The 26,736-nt window shown below is 33.4% G+C and overlaps 1 protein-coding gene and 1 long non-coding RNA gene across 5 annotated transcripts in view; one reads left to right on the top strand and one right to left on the bottom strand.

The window, feature by feature from the left end:
- Window positions 1-26,736, bottom strand: part of CNKSR2 (connector enhancer of kinase suppressor of Ras 2) — a 297,547-nt gene that overhangs the window by 87,982 nt on the left and 182,829 nt on the right. For 2 of the 4 annotated variants that reach the window (XM_015540102.2, XM_042974264.1), the window contains 3 exons: window positions 23,070-23,203; window positions 18,220-18,431; window positions 1,019-1,108 (listed from right to left, as the gene is read on the bottom strand). In XM_015540102.2, the coding sequence (XP_015395588.2) occupies window positions 1,019-1,108; window positions 18,220-18,431; window positions 23,070-23,203 (436 nt within the window). The remainder of the gene's footprint in view (window positions 1-1,018; window positions 1,109-18,219; window positions 18,432-23,069; window positions 23,204-26,736) is intronic. The other 2 variants (XM_042974263.1, XM_042974265.1) reach the window with 1 other exon arrangement.
- On the top strand, window positions 4,246-25,393 carry LOC107180172. Its single transcript, XR_001510920.1, has 3 exons — window positions 4,246-4,339; window positions 15,925-16,079; window positions 25,237-25,393. It is a non-coding gene; the product is annotated as an uncharacterized LOC107180172 (long non-coding RNA).

The raw sequence follows: 26,736 nt of genomic DNA, 5'->3' as shown, positions 1-26,736 counted from the left end.
TTTCTCTTTTTATTTTTTCTTGATTAATTCTATAAAACAAATGAAGTTAGAAACTAAAGTTTGGAAAATGGAATGAATACATAGATGTAAAGGAATCTGTCAATGTTCCTGTATTCACTAACATTTCTGAAACGCTCACTCCGTGAAACCAGTGTTGAATAGACTAATAAAGCAAATATTCGTGCTTGGTTATCCCTGTATGGCAAATTCTGTACAGTGGCTAGAAATAACAGGCAAATGGGTTCAATATTTATGAAGGAAGCTTAGTGAGCTGAGGTTCTATGAATACTTTTTTGTTTTGTTTTATTTTTTATCTACAACTTTATGACTCTCTATTTTTGAAAGCAGAAGTAGCCTACCATATCCACAGTTGGTCAAATCCCACTTAGTAGTGAGACTTTCAGTGGCTCTCTTTACGGCTCACCTCAATAGCAGGACAAGTGAACATAAAAACTTACTTTTGGTAGATACTTCAAGTGTAGCCCACCCCCAAGTAAGAAGATAACCCTGAACAGCAAACAGAAGAGAAAAAAAAGCAAAGCATTTTTTTTCCATTTCTATATGGTTTTCATTAGAGTCACTGGCCCAGTTTCCATTAGCTTTACTCATGTATGTCAATGCTCATTTTAAGATTTTACTAATACAAAAGTAATGAGTTTGCATTGCGGACCAATGGGGACTGATTACAATCTCTTCCTATTCACTGAACTTAACTCTTTTATGCAGTTTCACACTTCTGACCTTGTTTTCCAAATAGTAACTTTCAAATAACAATCAGATATTTATTTTTTAACAGTGTTCTTATCTACCTTGAATCCCTTAAGAGACATTCAGAGAAGATATCTATTTAATACCATATCAAGATAGTCAAATGCTGGTCTGAGTTGGTTTGGGTGTATCATAAAGTCAATGACAGAATGAAGTTTTCCACTGAAGCCATAACATCCTATTTAAAGAACATTTAAATTTGCTTTTTGTTCCAACAACCCAGCCTACACTGAAATTCTAGAACACTTACCTCTTCTACTATCTCTCTTCATCTTATTTGGATCTTCATAGTCCCCCACCCAATTATATTCCACTGGCATAGATATAGGTCGTAGCTTGCCTAAACACAGAGAACAAAATTCACATCACATTGTTTTTCTTCCCCATGTCTGCTCAAACTTAACACTGATTTTTAGCTACAGTCTGCAAAACACACTCACCCATATGCAACGTTATGGTTGGCATTTGTGTAGATGAAAAATGTGTGTTTTGAGCCAGAAGGTGAAACTGCCTGTAGTAATTGGCCAGATGATAATGCAATCTTAAGGCATACTTTTATAAATAATTAAGAATAGCCTAGGTTTACTTTCTTAGGAGCCCTTGACTTTAAGTGCATGGTCCTTTACAAAGAGTATCATTATTTTAGAGATTTTACTTCATCTTCTGTCTTGTTCTCCAATGCCCAAGTGCCTACATCTTGATAGCCAATCTCCAAGATACTAGCCCCTTGCGTTTAACCTGCCTGCAAGGACATTAATCCACTGTTTCATGTTGAAACACTACAATGCTAACTTTCCATCTTGTCTGCCCCCCAACTCCTGTCACAATACATTCTGGATATACCACCATGCTTCAGCAATATGGTTAGATTCCCTTTTATGGCCTATAGCTGGCTCTCTCCCCAAGCATCTCTTTTGCTATTGTGAACAAGTCTAGTTTCCAGATTCAAGTAATCACTGCTTTGGCCTATTCTGCTTCCCCTCTAGGTCTATATTCTTACTAAACAGCATTTTACTTTAAGCAAGCAGAACTCATGGCACAGACTTCAAGGATAACTTTTTGGTGAGGCTTCAGTGTATTATTTTTGACCAACTTGAAATTCCTGAAGCACAAAAGGGCCAAAGAAAATCATACAAAACTTTAAAAAGGATACCGAGCACAATGCCTGGCATAAAATAATTGCTAAATACACTTTAAATGAAAAGCAAAGACATACACAGGACTGGATCATAACAATGATTTTGATGATCATGACAACAGTACTAAGTCATATATCAATACTAAGGTGCTTTTATAAGTATTAAATTGTTTAATCCTCATACTTATGAGAAATATATTATCCTTACCCTCATTTTACCAGATGAAGAAATTGAGACAGGTTATGTAACTGGTCCAAGGACACACAGTTGGGAAGTATGTAGTACCAGGGTTGAAACTTGTGCCATGATTCTTGGGGACTTCAATATTCACCCTCCAATACTCTGGTCACTGAGTTTCTCGAGGTTCTCTCCTTCTCCCTTTCCTGTAGTCATATGCTTAATCCTGTCCTCTCCCAAGGCTGTAATCCCTTCAAGTATCCCACTTTTCACTACCACCTTCTGTATTTCTAGTGCATCCCTACAGCACTCCAAGTCCAAATATCCTCCCCCTTAGTCTACTGATCTTCTCACCTTGCGACACCTCTGGGTCACTGTATATCCTCTTCATTTCCCTCCTTGCCCAGCTAAATTTCATGATCAATTACTATGATCAGTCTATGTATTTAAAAAAATTCCATTAGGAGACTTCTAATTCTGTTCCTACAGAAAATGTAACCTTATGGATTTATATTATGTACAATGAATGATAGAGTTTACGTAGTATATTTTGCTAAGCTCCTGGAAAATCTGAAAATGAACTAGATATGATAAAATTATAAATGAGCCAAAAAAATGTAGTGTTTATTTAATGGCTTCTTTTCAAAGTATGCAAATGAATTTATAGACAGTCATCTAAGATTCCAAAATTCTCATGGAGTAGATCTCTTTACAAAGGGAAAGCTTAGGGAGAGCTGATGCAGGTCAATATATTCTGTCCTTCCAGCGTGGTGTAAAGGTTTTAGGAAAGGTCTCCTTTGTCATGTCTATTCAACTGCTTGGCATATTCAGTTATCCAGATTTTCAATGTTCTGAATTCTGTGTTTTCAAAACTACAACTTATTTCTTCAGAATTTGGTTTTTAAAATAAACTCAATTTCATCATGTGCACTGAAACTGAAGCAATTAACAGGTCTAACACTGTTTCTACATGTCACCAAGAAAATCTTTCAGAATGTGAATAATGCAATAAATAAGCAGTTGTTTTATGTGCTCTATATCTTATTTGAAAGTAGTTTGATACTTTTCAAAGAATTGATTGGTTGTTTAAAGTCAAATATATATGTACAAAAACAAGAAGAAACATACTTCACACACAGAATATGAAATACATAATTGTATTTGTTGTATTTTGGGTCATCTTCTGAGATTCTCAATAAGCTAAGTCATTGAGGTATGTAATTAAACCTTTGATATGTCTGGTTCTATTATTAACCACAGGAGAAATTTTGCAGAAGATTAAACACTTTTTGGTGATTTTTAAATAGAAGTATACTATATATTGCTAACATAAAATTGAGAAAAAGGTATTGAATTAAATAAAAAACATCAAAATCTTAATTAAAATGTACTTTTGTAAGACATCAGGCTTTTGCTTTTACTGATTATAAAGCTATGAATTTAGCAATGCAAGTAAAAATAACCATTTTTAGAAGTATTAGTTAATAATTAAGAAATCATATTCTTATAACTATTGCTCCTTTTATAATTTTTTTTATTGTGCTGCAGTATTGAAACAGACTTAATAAGAGAATGAAGTAACATTCTTACATAAACATCAGTCCTTGGCAAATTGAAAAAGAGACAATAGCTTAAATTATTTCTAATTCCAAATACAGAGATCTTTGAGTGCAGCTTAGAAATGTTTGCTACTGCACGTATAGCAGTATTTTAATTTCACAAGACAGCAAAGTTCAAATGGAAAAAGAACTTTACAGCTTGTTGCTGTAGTACTACTGGCTAAAAATAAAAGTACTATAAACATCATTGTTAGATTTAAATCAAATGTACACTATTATTAATATATGCAAAGTATTTTTAGGTTTGTATGGTTTGTAAAGGCTTATTAAACACATTTGACTCATTCTTTATGTAACTGTACATAAATTAATAATATCTCTAAAAATAATCTGAAAAATTTTAAGACATCTCTTTAGGTAATGACACTTACATTTACTAATTAATGATGAAAATTAATAATTATAGCCAAGAACATAGTAAAAAAAAAGAGCCCATCTAAGAATTTTGCTGACCACTTCCTCATAATTTTTTTACTCCTCTAAGCATAAAACATTTATTAACTGTAGAGTACATTTGGTACCCTATCATAAGCCTTGTGATATCTCTGTGCTAGTGTCACACAGTTAAACTACTTTGTTACTTGGCTTTCATATCTATTGCACATCTGGACCTTTTTAACTTGGATTTACAGACAGGTGAGAATTGTGCACTGTGTATCTGTATTCTAATAAATGTAGTAGAGTTGAAAAGTCATTATTTTTGGATTTTGTTTGAATTTTATTCTGAAATTAAAGGTAAACAGTCTTTTTTATTATGAACTATATTTAGCTGTAATTAAACACAAATAGAACACTAAATATAATTTTAAGAACACTGACAAGGATGAAGTACTTTATAATGATCTAAAGTACTTGTTTTAAAATGGAATTGCTATGTTTTAATACTACTGTACAGAATTGCTTGAAAATAAACTAACTTCTTCCTTAGATAATAAAGCGTATTTGGTGCTGTTGCAAATGTCACAATGCCCTTTGGCAGAGCTAATTGCCCACTGTCCTGGGCTCCTTCCTAGTGCTTTTGGTATATTTGTATTATTATATATTATTAAACTGTATTATATATATCTGTCTGTTAGAGGTTTTTCTACTTTTTTTGCAGAAACTAGGTCTTAGGTATCTTTGTTATAAGTGCTCCTGGCAATTACTTTGACCCAGAGCAGGTATTTTGAATGCTTGAATGGAAGGATACTAGACATTATGGGTATTCCAAATTACTGAACTGTTCACTGGATCCTAGTCTCTCTTATTTACTCAAAGGTATCTCTTGAACAATGTTCGTTTCTTTCTCCTGCAGCATCAATTTTTCCCTTTCTACCCAATGATTCCAATTAGCAAAGAAACATGCTGTAATTCTCCAATTTTGAAAAACCAAAATGCCACCTCTCTTCACCCACAAACTACCACTCTACCACCTCATTTCTCTGTTCCCCTTTACAGAAAAAAACTCCTAAAAGCCTTGTTTATATTTTCAGTCTCTAATTCCTCTCCTTCTTTCTTCCGTAGCTTTATTGAGGTATGACTGACAAATAAAAATGTTATATATTAAGGCCATACATACAAAATGATTTTTAAGGTGTGCAACGTGATTATATAATATACATATATGATATGAAATGATGACCAAAATCTAGGTAACACATCCTTCACCTCACATGGTTACCATTTATATGTGTAGTATATGTGTGGTGAGAACACGTGAGGACTACTCTCAAATTTCAACTTTAAAATGGAAAACAGTATTGAGGTTCCTCAAAAAAAAACACAGAACTATCTTGTGATCCAGCAACCCTACTTCTGGGAATATATTCAAAGGAAATGAAATTAGTATCTTGAAGAAATATATCAACTCCCATATTCATTGTAGCATTATTCATAATAGCTAAGATATGGAAACAATCTAAGTGTCCATTAATGGATGAATGGATACAGAAAATGTGGTATATGTATTCAACAGGGTATCATTCAGCCATAAAAAAGATGGAAATCTTCAATCTGTGATAACATGAATGAATCCAAAGGACATTATGCTAAGTGAAATAAGCCAGACACAGAAAGACAAATAGTGTAGGATCTCACTTTTATGTGGAATTTCCTCCTCTGTCTTTCTTGAACCTACTCTGATTAAGCTCTTGCCCCCCAAACTATACCAAAACTGCTATTTTGTCAAGGTCACTAGCACCTTCATGTTGCAAAATCCAGTAGACAATTCTTAGGACCCTTGACTTTTCTGATCTATCTTAGGTTTAACACAGAGGACTACTCCCTTCTTTGTAAAATTATCTTCATATGGCACCCAGGACTCTGTCCTCCTCTGGTGTTCCTTTCCTCTTGCTAAAAATTCACACCCACACCCTTCAGAGCTAAGCAAAAATGTTATTTCTTCAGGGATACTCTCCTTGACTTTACTATTGGTTGGGTTTCTTTGTATTTGTTCTCATTTTCTGTTGTAGTTTTTCTTCATAGCATGCCATTTATAGTCCAATAAGTATTTATTAAATCAGTTGCTTGAATTCTGCCCCTCTTCTAGAATGTAAATTTCATAAGGAAAATTTCTCTGTTGTTTACTGTGGTATCTCCAGCCCATAGCACAGTGCCTTAAACATAGTAACTGTTCAATATTTACTGACTGATAACTTGTTAAAAGGGAAATGGGACATTCCGCACACACTGGACTGAAAAGGGTGGGAGCTGTATCATCAATTTTTATTTTCATAGTTCCCTTCTCTTCTCTCTTTGTCAACTTTCCATTCCCCTCCGTCATTTTTCCTTCCTTTTCCCTTCCTCCCTCCCTTGCTTCCTTCTAACCAGGGATGTCAACCTGACCAACCTCCTTCATTTTTAACATATTAAACCTTAGAGAGCTGTTTGGTAATCACGTCAGAACTAGAGAAGTCCTGCCTCTGGATATGTAGAAGCATTCCCATTTTAGGCTACCCATCATGTCTGTTGAAATACTATTGAATTGCTGCCTTTTTCAATTGTATTTATCCCCCCATCTTTTAAACTCTCTCTTCAAACATGCTAAAATCATTAAATTTCAGGGTGATAAATAGCACCTTAGAAGCAATCTTCTCTCTAACAGTTACCAAAGAGTTTAAGAAAAGACTCAACAGAAATTTCTCCTTAAGTCTGACATACCCTTTAACACTCACAAAAAAAGTTTTCTCTAGAGTCTAAGGAGAAAAAATATATATACATACATACACACATAAACACATCTGTTTTGACTATTTTAGCCAATATTTTGATGAGAATGAGAGTAGTAAGGATGTTAAGCTACAAGCATGCCACATACACCCATCAAACTCCCTACATACCAGACAGAAAAATTACTTTCAGATGGTTGACTGCATTTCTATGAAAACATCCCGAGGTAATTTAAGGTAGACAATCACACATTTAAAGAGGAATAAAAGGAATTGAATGGAAAGTCAGTAATTTTTTTTAAGAATAAAGGCAATATATCTGGATCTAATAAAATAAGTAAAAACAGGCACTTTGATCTTTAGGGCCATATTTTTTAAGTTTCATTTTTGGATAAAAGAGCTTGAGAAAAAGTTGGATTGTAAACATTGCAATGTGATGATTTAAGCATTGGCTTTAAAGCCTTCTAACAATCTAAATCAAATAAAACCCAATTATTATTAACTTCAAGCCTTTTCAGTTTCATTAATGGAGGACAAAAACAATTAAAATCTCATTTCAAAGAATAAGCTACATCTTATTTGTAAATTTTCCTATTGCTTTCTAAAAGTGATCTAGGCTTTAAATGGGGATTAACATAAAAACTATTGAAGGAGAAAATTGTGAAGTGTTTCAAAAATTATATGGAACTTTTAACACTTGATTCCAAGGCTAATTATATTTTGAACCAAATCACCTTTTGTAAATATTCTACCAAGAAAGCACATGTGGAATACACATTGGAGTTTGGAAAGATAGGTTGTACTAAGTTGAAATGTTTGCCACTGTGCATAGAATCAATTCTTCTACAATAGAAGGGTATGTGAAGACTAGGAAGGATTCAGATGGTTTAAATATAGTTTAAGTGGCAAAAGAATTCTGCATCCTCCTCTGAAGCCTCTGGTGGGTAAAAAAAAATGAGCTATGCTAAACTCTTCTTGCTCTGTGCTGTGCTCAGAATTAATATAGTAGTGGATAAGAAAGATGACATGAGTATGTAAATATTATTTGGTTTAAAACAATTCATTTTGAAGTTAAACAACTACAAATTAAAAACTATTCCATTTATTTTATTTTTGTAGTTTCAAGTTTCTATTTAAATTCCAGTTAGTTAACATACAGTGTAATATTAGTCACTCTACTTAAAAAAAATCTTAGTAAAGCAGTATCTTGAAAATCTTTATCAACATATGGAAAAGAGTCAACTTTTTTCATGAAGAGTAAAAAAGACAATGATTAAGACTCGTCACATGAAGACTCTCTTTTGAAATAAACCAGAATGACATCTTGTAATAACTTTATAATTCCTTTCAAAGATATTTCTCTTTGGGATTATATTACTCAGTGAAACTAGCAAGAACGGGAAAAATGAAAATCATAAGACACACCGAAGTTAATTTCTCAAGATTTCACTGGTAGTCTGTATTAGAGTCAGCCCATGAATATACTTAATTTTTTTTTAATATTTATTCTTTTTGAGAGAGAGAGAGAGAGAGAGAGAGAGAGAGAGAGAGAATGTGAGCAGGGGAGGTGCAGAGAGAGAGGGAGATACAGAATCCAAAGCAGGCTCCAGGCTCTGAGCTGTCAGCGCAGAGAGCCTGATGTGGGGCTCTGAGATCATGACCTGAGCCGAAGTCGGACGCTTAACCGACTGAGTATACTTTTAACTTCCGATCAGTGTTCTCTTCACTACATGAGATTGCCTTGGTGATGAATTCAAGAACATTTCATTACACAAAAATCCGATTCATTTTTCTTCAAAAATAATTTAATGAGATGTATGATTACTGCTTTTGTTTAAGTGTCCTCTCTGCCAGTTTGTAAGTCTTGTAAAAAAATTCTTAAAAGCTATGTGAAGAGCTAATGGAGGATAAGAACATAAACTGTGGATGTAACTTTGTATTTGCTGTCCATTGCCTTAAACGAAGATGGAAAATACATTGCTGTGAAAAGGTGTGTCAACTTATAAGCTTAGAGACTTATAAAACAATGCTATGTTACCATATGTACACTTATAAGTGGTTGTATATTGTCGTAATTATTTGCTGTAATGTCTCTAGTCATTAAGGTGATCAATGTACAATTTTTAGTTATCTCTTTTTTAAGAAGATTCAATGTAACAGTTGACATTTTCTACCCCCACCCCCCACCCCCGAGGACCTATTTCCTCTATGATTTCTGGTAAATTGTTTTGCAGTGATACCAGTAATTCTACAAGGAGCCTGGAGTACAGAACACCATGCACTGATCTTTTCAGTTAGTATTTATTACTTGAGTTCGGACTTTTATAAAAAATAAGATTTACTCTAGAAAATGGCTTTTCTGGAAGATAAAAATGAAGATGGCATTCAACAATTTGTCTGCTGGGGTAGGCTTCAACTGAAGAATAGAGGCTTTTCCAAATGCTTATCTATTAAGTCAGCTGTTTGGAACTTAAAACACAAAGAGATTTTTATCATTGGTGTATGGGTCTTAAAATTTTTTTTAAATGTTTTTCAATGTTTATTTATTTTTGAGAGACAGAGAGAGACAGAGCACGAACGGGGGAGGGGGACAGAGAGAGGGAGACACAGAATCGGAAGCAGGCTCCAGGCTCTGAGCTGTCAGCACAGAGCCTGATATGGGACTTGAACTCATGAACTGTGAGATCATGACCTGAGCCAAAGTCAGACGCTTAACCAACTGAGCCACCTATGCGCCCCTTAAAAATTTTTTTTAATGTTTATTTTTGAGAGAGAGAAAGAGAGAATGAGAGACAGAACACAAGTGGAGGAGGAACAGAGAGAAAGGGAGACACAGAACCTGAAGTAGGCTCCAGGCTCTGAGCTGTCAGCACAGAGCCCGATGCCGGGCTTGAACCCACAAACTGGGAGATCATGACCTGAGCCTAACATAACATGAGACGCCTAACTGCCTGAGCCACCCAGGTTCCCCAGTGTATGGGTCTTTAAGAGGAGCTATAAAAGTCTATTCCAGCATTTTCCAAAATATACTCTATCAAACATTAGTTCATTGGGAGGTTAATGAGTATTTTGTGACCCAAACCAAAAAAGATTCAATGTACAAATACATTTGGGAAACAATAAGCTAATCCAAATTCAAGAAGACCTTCAAAGCCTTTAGTATGCTAATGTGGACTTATTAGTTGCCAAGAAAGGGATAAAATATTCAGAGTTTCTCAATTATATTTAACCAGATAACCTCTTTCTTTTACAAACATCCTCTTTCAGAACTAGAGATGTAAAGAACATATTTGGGAAAATGATGGATCCTTAAGCCACACTGTGATGTGAAAGCTAACACTAACCACTCTATTTAATTTTACCTTGCTGCCATTTATTAAATTTTTTTTCCATAGGGGAAAATGCATTCCGATTTCAACTAGGGACAATGGGACTCCTCCTGCTCCAGGGAATGTCATGATTAGGTATTCTATGGTACAGCAGGGTAGGTCATCCCAGACACTCACAACATTATACTACTTCTGCTCAGAGAATATGCTAATTGTGAATAAATGTAGGTCTATCTTTCCAGGGCAATAATTTCATTGATTTTTTGAATTAAAAAAAAAGGCAATTGGCCCTGTGTCATACAAGGGCTCTTTGATTTTCTAGTCTTATATACTTGCTTCTGTATTAAATCTGTCTACAGTTGATTCTTAAAATAGCTAAGGGTTTCTTTTTATTTTATTTTATTTTTTTGCTAAGAGTTTCTTAAGAGCATCACTGTTGACATTGTGGACTGGATCATTCTTTATTGTTGAGAGCTGTCCTGCTCTTTGTAGGATGTGAACTAGCATCCTGGGCCTCTACCCACTAGATGCCAGTAGCATTTCCACACCCAGTTATGACAACTACAAATGACCCCCCCCCAAATTACCAAATGTCCCCTGGAGGGCAATACTGACCCAACTGAAAATCACTGAGTTAGATGGTTCCTATTCTTGGCTTCCCATTTTGTCTTTAAGGGAAGCACTATTTCACCTTCATATCTTTTTGTCAATTAATTCATTTGAAGAGTTAGTTTTTTCCTCTGATAGTTGTTGCATCGGCTTTGTGAACTTGGTTTGTTAATCTTTCCATTTTATCCACATATTGATACTCTCGAACTTGGTTAAGAGTTCCTTTTTCTTAATCTTACTATTTTATCCATTACCTAGTGATTTAATTTGTTCAGGCTTTTTTTTTTTCTTGCCTGGTTTCATTTTTTTAAAGAGTCTCCAACTATTTTATATATTATTTTTGCTCTCCTTTTTTCCCCTAGCAATTAATCTTAAATTTTAAAAAAGGTATGGGGTCAGAACTGTTTTCAGAATTCTGATGCTGTAAGGTTATATTCAGGCTCTTCTGCCCAGAGTATGAGCTAGTGGTTTCCATAATGGAACTTAAAAGAAGGCTTGGATCAGGGCAGTTTCTAGTGTTATTACCTATTTGAACACTCTTCCTTCTGCTTTTCAAAACCAAACCAAAAGAAACAGACGAACTCTTTTCATATTTAGTTTGAAAAAAATTTTCAAAAGTTTGTTTTATTTATTTTGAGAGAGGTGTGCGGGACAGAGAGAGAGAGAGAGAGAGGGAGAGAGAGAGAGAGAGAGTGCACAAGCAGGGGAGAGGCAGAGAGAAAGGGAGAAAGAGAATCCCAAGCAGGCTCTATGCTGTCAGTGCAGAGCCTGATGCGGGGCTGGATCTCACGAATGGTGAAATCATGACCTGGCTGAAATCAAGAGTCGTATGCTTAACCAAATGAGCCACCCAGGTGCCCCATATTCATATTTCTTTTAATTGCTAGGATTTAAGTGGCTAGTTATTGGGTAGCTAGAGGAACCAAACCAAGGAAATACTTCTAGCCCTGTTGTCCTTTATTAAATCCCTCCACAGGGAGAAGAAGAAGTGCTAATTTGATCCAAAGGCACTTGACAATCTTTGGGATACTTTTATTTATGAGCAGGAGTAATATATTATGGCATTAAATACTATTTCTTGAGCATTTTCCACGTGGCAAGAAGAGTACTAAGTACTAGACATACATTATCTCATTTAATCCTCATAAAAATACCACAGGTAGTGTTGCTATGCCATTTTACAGATAAAGAAAAAACATAGTGAAGCTAAGACTCAAGTTCAAGGTCAATCAGTTATTAAAAGGCCAATCTGTACCACCAAATTCAGATCTATATGACATCAAAACTCATGCTCTGGTATTTCTATTTGTAAAATTACACAAATTAAGGAAGAGTGCCTTTCCTTGCAGATTACTCTGATTTTTACATTAGGAACAGACAATTTTCTATTTCTCTCAAAATACTGCTGAACTACTTTTCTATCCATTACATGGTCCTTTATCACCATCAGCGTGATACTGAAAATTATTTTGTGAAACTGATCAACATGCAGTCTTTATGAATTATATTAAGTCCAAAGGAGCAAGAATTCCTATGAGTAGAGTATACATCTCATATTTCTACATTTTTGATTCACTAATTTCTATTTCTTTGGTTAGTTCTACCTTGGAAGTGGTACATTTTACTTAAACACAAACATTTCCTGTGGTGAGAATCTCAATTTCTTTTCTTTCTAGCATAGCTGATGAATGACAGCTGAACTTTTATCTGATTAGAAAGACAATTTACATTTGAGAATCACAGGAAAGAGCAGACTTGTATTCAGAAATAAACAAGTATGAATGTATTGTGTATTACATGATCCTTTAAGGAATTTTTTATTTATTTTATCATTATTATTTTTTAATATTTGTTTATTTTTGAGAGAGAGAGAGACAGAGAGAGAGACAGAGAGAGAGAGAGAGAGAGGGAGAGAAAGAGAGAGATTGTGTGAGCGTGTGAAGGGCAGAGAGAGCAGGAGAGAGAGAATCCCAAGCAGGCTCCATGCTGAGCCCAGAGCCTGATGCAGGGCTCGATTTCAGGACCGTGAGATCATGATCTGAGCTGAAATCAAGAGTCAGACACTCAACCGACTGAGCCACCCAGGCGCCCAAGAAATGTTTTAAATAGTGCTATTAATTATAATTGAAATGGCCAAAAGTTGGAATGATGTTGTACGACAAAGAGAAAGATGATGTTGAAGTATGATAAAAGACCCTGGAGCCTACAAATAATTTCTTTTCCTCACACTGATAAAATAGTTTATAGTGTTATTTCCCATAGGTCCTTCACAATGCTATTGTAAGTCATTTCAAGCCATTTGCTATTTATGTGGATAAGAGGGACATGGTAGTTAGTTTTCTCTTGTCCCAACTACTTGAATGGAAAACGTGCAGGTATGTTACAGAAATTAATTTTCCTCAATGCACAATGTGTACAAATAACATTTATGAGGAGCATTTCTAAAATAACAGCTTTGCACTCATTCATGTGTTTTTTTTTAGTGAGGTCCTGGATTATCAGTAAGTCAGAAAAGGTCTAGATTCCTTCAAGCCAATACTATTATGTGATGTTATTGTAAAAAATATGTTTTCCTCCTATTATTAAAAAATATGACCACTCACAGCCACAAAGAGCCTCAGCCAACTGTGACTACCTTTCAGCAGATTTCTAAGCATAGGAATGTGGTATGATGGAATAGCAAGGGCAAAGAGTCTTGAAGAGTGAAAGGGAAAGCTGATGGGGATTATTACCATTCTGAAAAGTTGCCAAGCAAATGATCTCATCAATTTTGAACCTTTGCCTTTGAAGCATGAGCATATGAGACCAAACAGTTAAAGTGATTTAATGCTGTCCTCTTTTCCCTTCTTTTAATTTTCACATTAAAGTTTCTTTTTAAAATTGAACTGTTTATTCACCCCATCTTATTCTTCAAATAATTTCAAATGTCTGATATTATTATTTACTTGTTGGGATCTTTAAGTTATTTTGTTTTTTTCTCCACCTTTATTGAGGTATAATTGGCAAATAAAAATAGTATATATTTAAGGTATACAACATGATGATTTGATATACATAGAATTTTGAAATGATTACCACAATCAAGCTATTTTAACACATCTATCACTTCACATAGTTACTCTTTTTTTTTCCTGTGGGGTGAGAATACTTAACATCTATTCTCTTCACAATACTAAAGCTTCTTAGCACATGCTAGGCACTTTCTAGGCAACTTACAATGCACTGTCATTAAATTCTCACAAAAAGTCTATGAGGCAGGTATTATCATCTTCATTTAACCAAGGAGAAAATTGAGACCAACATCCCCAAGCTCACACTAGAGTAATTAGATAAAAGACAGCATTACCAAGTAGGGCTGATGATACAGCCAAGGCTAGTAACCACTTATTTAGGCTGCTTCCCCTACTGTCTCCATGTTTCCAGAAATTATTCTCATCTATCTTTTTAGCAAAGTAAAACCTATTTTATTTTCTCTGATTTAAAAAGGACATAACATATTGTTACTAATTTTACCCCTCAATTTAGCTACCTTTTCCTAAGGTCTGTCAGGGCCATGTCTTTGTAAAAACATGTTTACTTTAGTGCCACTAAATATGAAACAGCATATACAAGCATAAACAGCACATACAAAATCAGACCTACTTCTGCTTGCCTGAAATCAAATGCTTGGATTTGGAAGGAATAATACAATTTGTGGAAATTATTTCTCTATAATTTAGGAAATTACTTTCATCACATTTAGTTAGCTAGTATCACTAACAGAGTCCACAAATATCCATGGGTACTTCATCCAGGCTCTACCACTTACTAGTTAGGTAAGTTACTTAACCCATCAGTAAAATAAAGATTCTATTAGCAACTACCTCACTGGGTTATTGTAAGGATTAAATGGGTCAATGCCTTTTAAATGTCTAGAACAGTGCCTGGCATATATAAATATTATTTACTTATTTCCAGAAGGGCCATCCACTTTCTATCCATATTATACTTGTCTGATAGCTTAGAGCAAATAATTGTTCTTTTTTTTAACTCACTCTTAGCAATAACTAGTAGGTCTATGATATAAAATGAGAACCTTCATTAAAAATGTCTTTTAAAGCCCACAATTAGGATATTTTCAGGCATTTTTCTTTACATCTTTTCTTTGTCACTGTCCAAAAAGAGAGTTTCCCTAAATATTTTTGTCTTATATATCTAACTTTATTACTTATTTTTTAAAGTTTATTTATTTACTTTGTGTGTGAGAGACAGCGAGCAAGCAAGCAGAGCCCAAGGTGGAGCCCGAATTTCAGAAAATATGAGATCATGACCTGAGTGGAAATCAAGAGTCAGACACTTAACCAACCTGAGCCACCCAGGGGCCCCTTATATATCTAACTTTAAAATATGAATGCACTAAGAGAATATGACAAGTATATACATATTTAACCACAAGCACATAATAGTAACTGAATCATGTTTCTTCTTTGCTTCTCAAAATCCTATCTATACTCTTATAACGTTAACTCTAAACCTCCTTGAATAAACGGGTAATCTGGGGAGTTAATAGGAAAGAATGGTGGCTAAGCTCACATACTTCAAGATAAGGGTATTTACGACTAAGAACTAAGTTGAGCACTGTAAGCCTGAAGGACTTATTCATTACATTTGAAGGTATCATACAAGTGCTAACACATGAAATTATGGTCATTTCCAGAAAATATAAAATATGAACTTTCTTGTACTCTATGTTTTTTTGCAATGTACTTCAGCAGAATCATGTATTTTTATTATCATTATTTTTTAAATCTAAGGAAATACTGTCACACTTGGGAGTGTATGCAATGGGACCACCTTATAGGTTAAATAAAGAAGTTATTGATAATTGCTTATAAAGTTTTGGAGTAATTTGTACTGGAAACATCAGGGTCTGGGCTGAGAGATTTATATGAACCCTCAGATCTCAGACCTATGTTTGAGAAGCTGCCAGGTATTTGGTGGGGATAACTAACATTTAGAAACCATAGAGGATGACCATTCATCATTTAAAACAGCGTGTCACTTTTCAGCTCCTGGGCTATAGGTATTACTTTGCTCACATTTTCCTACTTTCCTAAAGTGATTCTAACACATCTCCTTATTTGTTTCTTCCCTCTAGGTTATGAATGCCTTCCAGGGAAAATTTATGTTTTATTCACCTTTGAATCCCCAGTGACTAGATGACTTTATGTACACAACAAATATTAGCTGAATGAGTTAAGAAAAAAATTGATCTTTGGAAAAATTAAGGACACAAATTCATGTGTGTGACAGGTAGAATTTATTATTTACAATCTGATTTTAAAAATGTTTTCATACATTAAACCGCTAGTGATCTGGAGCAACCTACAGGCTGTGCTAGAATATCTTCACTGATATATATCTGTAAGAATCTCCACTGAGGGTTCAGATTATATTTCATGTTGGAAAGTTAAAAAAAATTCTGGATCAAAAGTAAAAGAACTTTTTTTTTTTTTTTACTTTGTATCAATCTTTTGGGCATATATACATTTCTTTTCTCCTAAGTTGTTTATAAAAATATATCAAATATCTGTAAGATATCGAAATTTTCTAAAATTTAAACAGTATTTTATTTTATTGGGAGAGAGAGGATTTGTGGAACATGATGACACTAGGTGGTTTAAATTGTAGCCTGAAGAGACTAACAATTCATAGCCATTCAAGAACCAAGTAACCAATTATTTATAAAGCTATCAGTAATCAGCTTCATCTGGTGACTATAATTTCCCCTTTAAACATTCTAGTCATACTTCAAAATAAGCAGAAAATAGCCAGAGAATTCTAAGACAGAAAAAAAGAGTTGATATACATTACTGCTTATCCAATAAGCAGTAATGAATAAATATGCAGTATGAATGAATAAAAATAAAGATCTTATGTTATAAAGCAGGGGTAGGGATAACAAAGATGGCAGGCCTCTACACTGCTCTCTACTGCAGAGGTTTATAGTATAATAGGGGAGGAAAGCAACGGTGCAAATACCTTCAAATTATGACAGTTCAAAATAATTGCCACCAGAATGGTATAATTGAGGAGCTATGCTAAAAAATATCATTACTTATTATTATGATAAAAAAGCACATGTACACAGAATAACACAAAGTAAGGTAAGTATGGTTCCTATTTTTTAGGACCATTTTGAGTAAAATTTCTCATGTATAATTATTACCAAAGAGCTGTAAGGAAATAAGGCATGTGTAGTAAGGTACATGATGACTAATCATTTGGGACCACAGGAGGGAGGCATATGGCCATGCTGGGCAAGTAAGGAGGGCCAGTGGAAAAAAAAGTTAAAACAACCTTCCTTCTGCTCAGCTCCCATTATTCATCTGTATTAATCATCAAGGATCCTATCTTTCCCCTTCTCTATGCTCCTCACTAAAACTGATTAGTTTGAAAACTAGAAAATGAGGAGCACAGAGTTCCAAATAAGTCCATTCTTTCTTGGAATAGGATCATACCTTTACTATTTTAACTTTAGGCAGCCTTATCTGCAAATCTTTCAGATACAATGTATCAAGTGAAAGCATGTGTGACCAGGTTGCTTTCTTGGTCATGCATGGAAAAACAGAAGTCAAAGATGAAAAATGCTAGGTATATTGTAACTGTGAGGCCATCTCTGATTTAAATATGGTGTGTACTTCCTAGTTAGAATCCACTTCATTCAAATTTTCTAACTTCTTAGAAAAAACAAAAATTGAGGTGAGATTTTCCCCAGAATGTATATCTAAAGAGTTTTTAATCCCTGAGGAATAAGGAGTTTATTTTATATAAGTCATGTTAAAATTTTTTCCAGGGTTACTTCAATGAACAAGTCAGAGCACACCTCCTGGAAGGTCCCAACCACCACTACAAGTAGGGAGCTAAAGCAACCACAGTCACAACAGAGAGTACACAACACATTCTGAAAACACCTCTTGAAGGGCCAGGCCCTGGACAGTGTATGACCCCTTTTTAATATAGTAGTGCTCACAGGTGCAGAACACATAGCAAGCTATTATGTAAGTAATGTTAGTAGGAAGCATTCATCGAAAAAAATTAATCCTTGAATGATTCCAATTTGGCAAAATCTGACATGATAAAAATTACATGTGATTCAAAAGGGTTTCCATAAATCATTAAAGAGCTAAGATGCTACTTATTGCTCTTACCTATCTTTGGAAATTTTAGAATACTGTTTAATGTCATGCTTCGTATTGTTGCATTAGAAGCACATTAGAAGCACATCAATGTAATTCCATTAGAAGCACATGACAGGCACAGATCAATTATAAAGATTCAAAAGCTATCAAGTAAATCAAGTAATTTTCATAACCCAAAAGTCTATGAAAAGAAGTAGAAGTTCTCATATGAGACATATGTTCTTATGTCAGTGTAAGAAAAGAACTCTTACCATAAGTTGGGGTGCTTTCTCGTCTTCCTTGACTACTGGATCTTCCTTTTTCATATTCATAGCAATATAAGACAGTATCTTCCTCAACAATATTAAACCTCTTTCGATATTCCTGATCCAGAAATGAATTTGGTGATTCAGATCCCTTATGCACCGGCTTGCCAACCATATGTCCTCTGAGGTCTTCACAAGGAAGGTTTCCTTTTTCATCCCTAAAAATAGGGAAATGTAAAGGAGAAGAATGTAGGGAAGTGTTAGGGTGGTAAAATGGCAGAGAGGGTCTAAAAAAGTAGTCATATCCTTTCCATACAATGTGTCCTCTAATCTTTCCAAACTTTCTTTGAGGCTTCTAGGGCAGTTTTTAATTATTGCTATATTGCAAGAAAATAAATGCTGAGGATCAGAGAGGTTAAATGACTTGCCTAAAGGTCACACAGCTAATAAAGGACAATGCTAGACATGGGTCATGGATCTTCTAACTTGTGCTCTCGTTCATTTTCACTGTACTATGTCATATAAAGAAAATCATCTTGGCACATAAATTACTTTTAGGGCTCAAGACAGTAGGTATAAGGTAAACATTGCTAACAATATAGCTTTCTTCTGCCACTGTAACTAATTGATTCATAGTAACATTAGCACTGCTTAAAAACAAAGACGTGTTTAAGAACTACCACCTCTGTAACAATATTTGCAGCCTTAAGAACCAAATTAACATGATATAAACTGATACTGTAAGAATTTCAAACAGCTTGTTATTAATTTAAAATAAACCTTACTGAAAAGAATTACTTAGAGTATTTAAACTCTATGCATCTCATTTAATAGTAAAAATATAAATTCACAGAACTAATTCTAAATGGATACATCAAAATTTCATCACACATCAGCAACATTTCTTGTGAAGAGAGAGTAGAGAAACCTGATAAAATATGGAATTTAAGATGATGGCAAGGTGATTTTTTTCTATAGTATTCTAAAATAGAAAAATATAATAATTTATGGGATCCCTAAAACTGTTACTGACATACAGTATTACACAGTCCAGGCAATTGGGTCCCTTATGAGTGGTATTTTGGTAGAAATACTCCATTAGGAAGGGCTAAATTGAACCTTGTTTATTTTATGATGTTTCACTGACTAGCTATGAACTCTTTGTTAGAAAAGCCTGTCTTCTAGAACACAGCTATGAATGTAAATGCAATATTTTCTTCTCTTGAAGGTCATTAATTTTATTTCCTACTACTTCTTAATTGTTTCCAGTTCTACACTGAACAGTGCCATGAATGATAAAAAACTTTAATTTTATGTTAAGTACCAAGACTGAAATCTTAAATCAATAAAGTAAATTATAACAAGAAAGATAAAAAGAACAAAATTTTAATTTACACTATGTCTTATAAAATGGTGATGAGCTTATAAATCTAATGTCAATTCAAAAATATGAGTTATGTTTCAGCAAGAACACTATACTTTCATACTTTCATACTATGGTACAGTACACTTCCGTAGGTATATGGAAATGTCTAGATTAGGTCTCTCCAAATGAGAACTACATTCCCAGTATTTGAAATATATCAAAAGTAGAATAATATTATTGTCAAGACTAACTGAATCAGCAAGCTGTCCCATGTATTTAACTCATCTGAAGTTGCGATTGTCATTTACATTGCTGATTCACTCTTCTACTTTTAAAAATAAAAGTATTGCTTATTGCTAAGTTGTAACTGGATAGCTAGGTCTTAGGCAACATGAAGAAAGCATATTAAAAAAATGCAGGTAGAATTTTATTGACACTGCAATTAGCTTGAAAATAGCCCTAACGAACTCGTGGCACTGGATTAAGGTTTTGCCTATCTATAAATGGGCAGACATTTCTATCAGGCCTGTGATGTGAATGTTAATGCAGCTGAGATCAGAAGGTGATTCAGCCCTAGTTAACTCACCATGATCTATTTATATGGATATTCCTGTGGCAGAAAATTGGAAGGGCTGGTATTACTTACTCTGTAATGATATGAAAGGAGGGACTCATACCAACAAGGAAGATTTATGAAGCACATATATATGAAACAAATACAAATATAAAGCTGAGTTAAGAAATGTACGCACCAAAAACAATTTTTGCAGTAGAATGAAGTAATACATGCATTGCGTATATAAAGTATGTGCCCATTTGTGTGTGTATCTCTGTATGTGTGCTTGTATGTATGTACTTACATTGTGAGTCCCTGAATAACTCAATGTATTAATTCGTTCTGCTGTACAGATTGAAGGAAAACTTTTCTTAATGTTATGTATGTAATAAATCTACACTTTTACTCTGAAAAGGATTTAAGGAAATGGGTGAAAAGTCAGAACACTCCTTTAGTGGACTTTCTTTACATTTAATGGCTCAGAGTAAAATTAATGAGAGAAATTAGTGCTTAAACGTCAGAGTTGTGCAAAGACCTACAAATTCTTGATTTTTATCATAGAAAAAGAAATTTGGTTAAGTATGTAATGCAGTATATACTATGATAATGAAACTGCATATAGTCACAAGACATATAATAAAAAACTGATGAATTTTCACTCACTCTACATACATGAGTGTCTTTCAGAGAAAAAGTTACTTCTTCTGGAATAAATGTGTTTAAAGAATGGTAATTACATGAAAAAAATTCTATGTAACTTGACAGCTAGCCCTGACATTTTTATGTATTTTTTGGTTTTAAGATGAGAAAGCTTTTATTATTTACAATTAAATTAACACTAAAATGCCTATCCTACATAAACAAAATTTTTTACTATATGAAGAAACGAATGTTCAGATGAGTTACATTAGGTGAACCACATTAAACATCAAAATGAGAAAATGGGACAAAAGTTCTGCGGCTGTATCTATGGAAAGAATGACAACTGCAACAGTTTTATGGCCATAACTTCAAGTCAAACCAGAAAATGCAGATAATTTATACAGGCTGGTGTAAAAAGGGACTCTGATGCATGCATTGTTCTGTCTGTGCTATATCAAACTATTGTGTAACTTGGATAACTAATAATTTGACTCAAAATATAGTTAGACTATTCCATTAAATTATACACTAGACTAAGAATCAATTAAAGTGAGATAACACCTCTAATTATGAATTTTCCTGAAAAATATGAAGCAATACTGATAAAACAAATACCACCATGTTGATACTTGAACTTCTTATATTTTCAAGTATTTTTAAATAGCATGTTCAAACTTTTCATTGGTCTCAATACATTGCCGTAATCATAAGGCCACCACACTGAGAGGACAGAACCCAATTACTTTATTCTTGTCTTCTGAAGCGTATTTTAAATATTTTACGTCTAGGAAATATTTTCTTTATCATAAGTTCCTCCCTACTCAAGATAAAAGGAAAAAGCATGAAAAAACTGCAGAGATTTGATAAAAATAATTTTCTGATGTTTATCTGTACATGTAGCCTTGGAATAAGGTCTCTTAAATAATCATTTGCACTGAAATTAAAAGTTTTTCCAATTAAAATGAAAACAAACCAAAAAAGTCACTATTCAAAACACATATTTTTATTGCTCCTCATGCAAGAATATTCAGAAAGTCTGACACTATCTTAATACAATTAAAATGCAACTTGCGTTTGACTAGGATATCAAATGAATCTGTACATCTGATTATAAATTTAACATAGGACTATAAATTATATACTTGAAAGATTTGTGAAATGACAGCTCAGTAAGTTAAATCTTCTCATAAACCATGTTCCCACAGCTACATTTAATTCTCAAAATTAAAAACTAAAATGTTTATAAAATGGACTACAGTTTTATTACCAGACGATATAGTATTTGCAGACACACCATGTTGTCATGTAGCATTTAAATCATAAAATGTCAGTGCCATCATATCTTAGAGAATGAAACATTAGGTGCCCTAAAGAATGATGAAAATTAATTAACACAAGGGATTTCAGTTCTTTTATATACTGAAGAAATTTAATATTAAGTGTGGCTTGAAAATAAGAGACCTTAATCTACTGTTTTTGAATGACTGCACAACTAATTTAAAAATGGAACCAAATTCTTTGTGATTGGTACTAATTATCCCCATTTAGTGTGGGCCTCTTTCCATAATTTTTGTATTCCATGAGGCTGGGTATCAGAACGCTTTTGGACAGAATGCATTATGGCACAAAGTTGTATTCTTTCACACCCGCCAGGAATTTCAAATAGAAATCTGGAAATGAAATGGAGATATAGCCTCAAGAAATCTAGAAAACAGACTTTAAAGGCAACTCATTCTCTTGCAAATTGTCTCTACTTCCTGACAGAAGCATTAATGAACTGATCAGGTAGAAACTGTAGATACATAAGTATTAGGGGAAACAATATTCTCCCTTCTCATCATCTATTTCCCCCCACCAAAAGTTCCCTCACTGCATACATTTAAGAGGGCATAAAAGTTATCTGTAACTTTCTCTTTTAGAAAAAAAAATGTATGAAATGCTTCAAAATAACTTGAGATTTCCTGGGGCTTCTTAGCTAAAGACCCTCGCTTATTCCTTCCTTATTAAAATAATCCTAATTGTTATTTAACATTACTTTCCTATTGTTTTCTATCATATGACATGTTTATGAGATATTTAATGCATAGTGTTTAATAAAGATTAGTTATTGTTATTATTATTATTAACCAAAACGCATTCTCTACAATGCAACAATTTTCCAGAATGTGTTCAGAATTCCTATCTAAGAAAATATTCAAGGTGTTCCCTGAGAATTTACTTCACAGTTTACATACGGTTAGGTTAGTCTCTGGATAGAAGTTGCCCACAGCAACATGATGGTTGGTACTGTACCTGGGAATATATGGTTCTGCAGGAGGAGGGGGGATGTAGAGATCCTGGAGAGCAGAACTGTCTCTTTTAGTTGGTGTACTGATGGTGCTGGAAGGCGTGGCAACGCTGCTTGTGGGACTTCTAGGTATAAGAGGCTGGTTAAAATGAAAAAGAAAATACATACACACACAAACAACACACAAAACAACAACAACAACAACAACAACGACATATAGTTATCATTTTAAAATTATCTATTTCTGCAAAGTTTCTGAACTTGGCTGAAATCAAGAAGCACGTTATTTAGCACATCGATATTCCTCTGAATGTCCAAAAACAAGTAATTTATTATTTTAGAGGCTTCGCTTAGTTCTCAACTCACCTTATTCTACGGCATAACAACGTAAAAGGTATTTATAAGGTAAAAGTACCATGCAGGGTTTCATAATGGTAAGATTTGTTTTACAGTCAGAAACTTATTAAATCAAATTTGCTTTGTTGGAATCCCACCTTTGAAAGAAAGATAATAAAGAGGAACTTTCAAAAGAATTAACTCACTCACATCCTGACTGATATACAAGAAAGATATTTCATTTTTTTTCCCAAAAAGATACACCATACTCTTTAGTTAGCAGAATGTCACACATTCTCAGAAAAGGTTACAAAAATGGAGGATGAAAGGCCAATACAAGAAAATACTTTCTTTTTTTTGTATTTTGTTTTTTTAAATATAAACACAATGAACTGTCCTCTCAAGGTCATTTATGGTACATCTTCAAAAGTATGGTGACTAGTGGAACACAATCGTTTCATCCTTCAGAGGTACACACATTTGTCACTGTTTAAATAATGTTTAGATACAGATCTATAGATTCCATTTTCATGCCTGCTTAAGTATTAAATACTTTTAAAAATTAAGATATCATGTATACTGAATAAAGTGATACATCAGGATGCATTAATTTAAGACCACTTCCAATTCTAAGCTTCACAGCATTTGCAAATGATCTTGTGGATCAAAAAATTATTCTAAAGTGAGACTAAAATTCACAAATTTTCATGTTTATCTTACAGATCTTACTGATTATCTATGTATACAATAACAGTAAAAATAAGAATTTTGGTGCAATTGCAAACACAAACGTAATGATCACAAAATGAACTGTATCTTCACATGACAAGATGTTGCCATTTTAGCCAATATGAAAACACTTTTAGCAAATCTATATAGACCCGCAGTTCTATTACTTTAACATGTATTGTTGGACAAAATGGCATATTACAACTATTTAATATTGTGACAATGCTTTTGTACAGATAAGCAAAATGTTCAAAAAACCAAGCATAAATACAATGTACAATGTAGGCCACTGGGGAAGGCTACATAGTTTATGATTCAGTTCACAGTTTTTGACCTTCCTTATTACACAGCTCACCTTAACAGGTTGAAATCACACATCCTGCCAAAATGATGGTTAAGTTTTAATCTATGTGAAATAGAAATTAAAGAGAGAGAGAAGGGAAAAAAATTGATAACTTATTTGGGGACTCTACAATATTCTATCTTCTATGATGTAAAAAAAGTCAGATATTTTACATGTTAAGGAATTTTGAAATGTTTTGAAAGTATGCAGTAGACTTATGTTTAACTATGCTGATTTTGAAATAGTGTCCACTTAAATTATATGTGTCTTTTAGAAAAAAAATCTTGGCAGTGGGAAATTATTAGATTATATAGACAATCAAGAATCATTTGTATGGATGAACACCATGAAGCCTGAGAAAATGAAGAATTGTATTGTTTCTAGTGATACCTCTACAATAGATCTTTGAATTAATGATAGGTTCTTTAGATAAGTCTTTAGACACACTATATATATAGTCACTGTGATATGACTATAATTGCTTTTCGTCAGGACATCTTGGTATTAAATACAGATGACATAAAAAAAGTCTGACTAAATTTCATATTATAGAAATATAAAGAAAAACCCATTATTCAGTGCATTACTTTCCAAAACTAACAGATGTACTGTGAGAGAAAAACGTATATTCAGTATGCTTTTTAAATGCTCTAGTATCTTTTATTTTAAAATATTCTAATACTGCAAGTGAAATTAAAAACAAGTTCTAAAAACACAAACAAAAAATAATCTAACAAATTTTTATTCTTTTTCTTTTGTTTTAGGGTCACTATTTCTATTCTGAAGACTTCTCTCTCTCCTTTTATTTTACCATCAATAGAACTAAAGATAATCTTTCTTGGTTAGTACCTATCTCTGCCTTCCCCAAACAAAGAGGAAGAAAGGAAAAATGGAAGGAACAAAGGAGAAACAATAGTGGTTACAAGTATATTTTAAATAGCCGTGAAGTGTGAGGTAAATATGAACAGAATATTTTATTTTGCCTAGACTACTACTAGGATTCTATTCAAATTATTACCAGGATTATTTAGGGTACTTGTGCCTTTCCCCTTCCAGTAAACTTAAATATTAGCCTTGTCAGCTTCCTTCAAATTGCTATTTTGTCTAGGTTTCTATTTTCAGGAAGGAGTCGCTATTAATATCATCAGTTAGCATGATTAGCTAAATTAGCAAATACACAGAAGAAAGACTCTTAAATAAGTTTAAATGGATAACAGGTTTGATTGTGCCAGCTGGTTCAATAAATTGAATTGGTTAAAAAAACACAACTTATTCTTTCAAAGAAAATGGAAATTAGTTAATCCTATTGTTCAATTCAATTGGCTAGTTATTGTATTAACTGATAAATCATAGAAAACATTTCAAATGGTTTATCATGCAGATATCATCTGGATAATCAGAATGCTTTGTACCAAATGAAACACACAGTAAAGATTAAATATATTTGGCATATTTTTGTCTATTCATTGTATTACTTCTGTCAAGCTAATCCACACTAAAAAAGTAAACATTGTTTTTGAGAATCTTATTTTAAAAATACACATTAAGCAGTGAGAAAATAAAGCATGGTAAAATAGAAACTTCATGGGAAAATGGCAATAGCTACTTAACCGAAGAGGACGTCTTTGTGATAATTTAAAATTATAATCTCTTAAAAATTTTCTACCTTTGAACAAGAACTGAAAGAATACAAAATTAAATGACTAAAAGAATGAAAAAAATGCATTAAAGAGCATTAGAAAGATAGGCAAAATTTGACTAAACCAAGCGCAGAATAAATGATGCTATTAGCTGAAATCACCAGCAAGAAATTCCTAGTTGTAACAAGTGGCATTAAAATTACAACCACCACCAATAACAATTTAAGTGTGTGAAAATACCCAAAAAGTGACAAATACAGCTTCCCTCAGATCAAAAAAGGACTTCTCTCGGCATCCAATTCAAATTTTAATATACATATTTCTTAGTTTCAGGAAAAATATCCAAATATGTTAGCATGAAAATGCAGAAAGATAGCTTCTCCCATCTTGACAAAATTTCCTTTCAATAATTTGTTCATAACATTGTAAAAGAAGAGTAGTTACCACTGCACTAAGAAGAATTTCCAATTTAAGGCAAAAAGTAGAAATAAAGGGTAATATTTTTTATCTTACCATTTTGCTACTTTGCTACTTTATCTATATTGGCAAAATACGGAAAGAGAATTAAGAATTATCATCATTTAAATACAAGGTTATTTTAAGGCTGCATCTTGTTACTCAAGT

This window comes from Panthera tigris, chromosome X (assembly GCF_018350195.1).
Source record: "Panthera tigris isolate Pti1 chromosome X, P.tigris_Pti1_mat1.1, whole genome shotgun sequence".
Lineage (NCBI taxonomy): Eukaryota > Metazoa > Chordata > Mammalia > Carnivora > Felidae > Panthera > Panthera tigris.
This window is presented reverse-complemented; position numbering and strand designations above follow the sequence as displayed.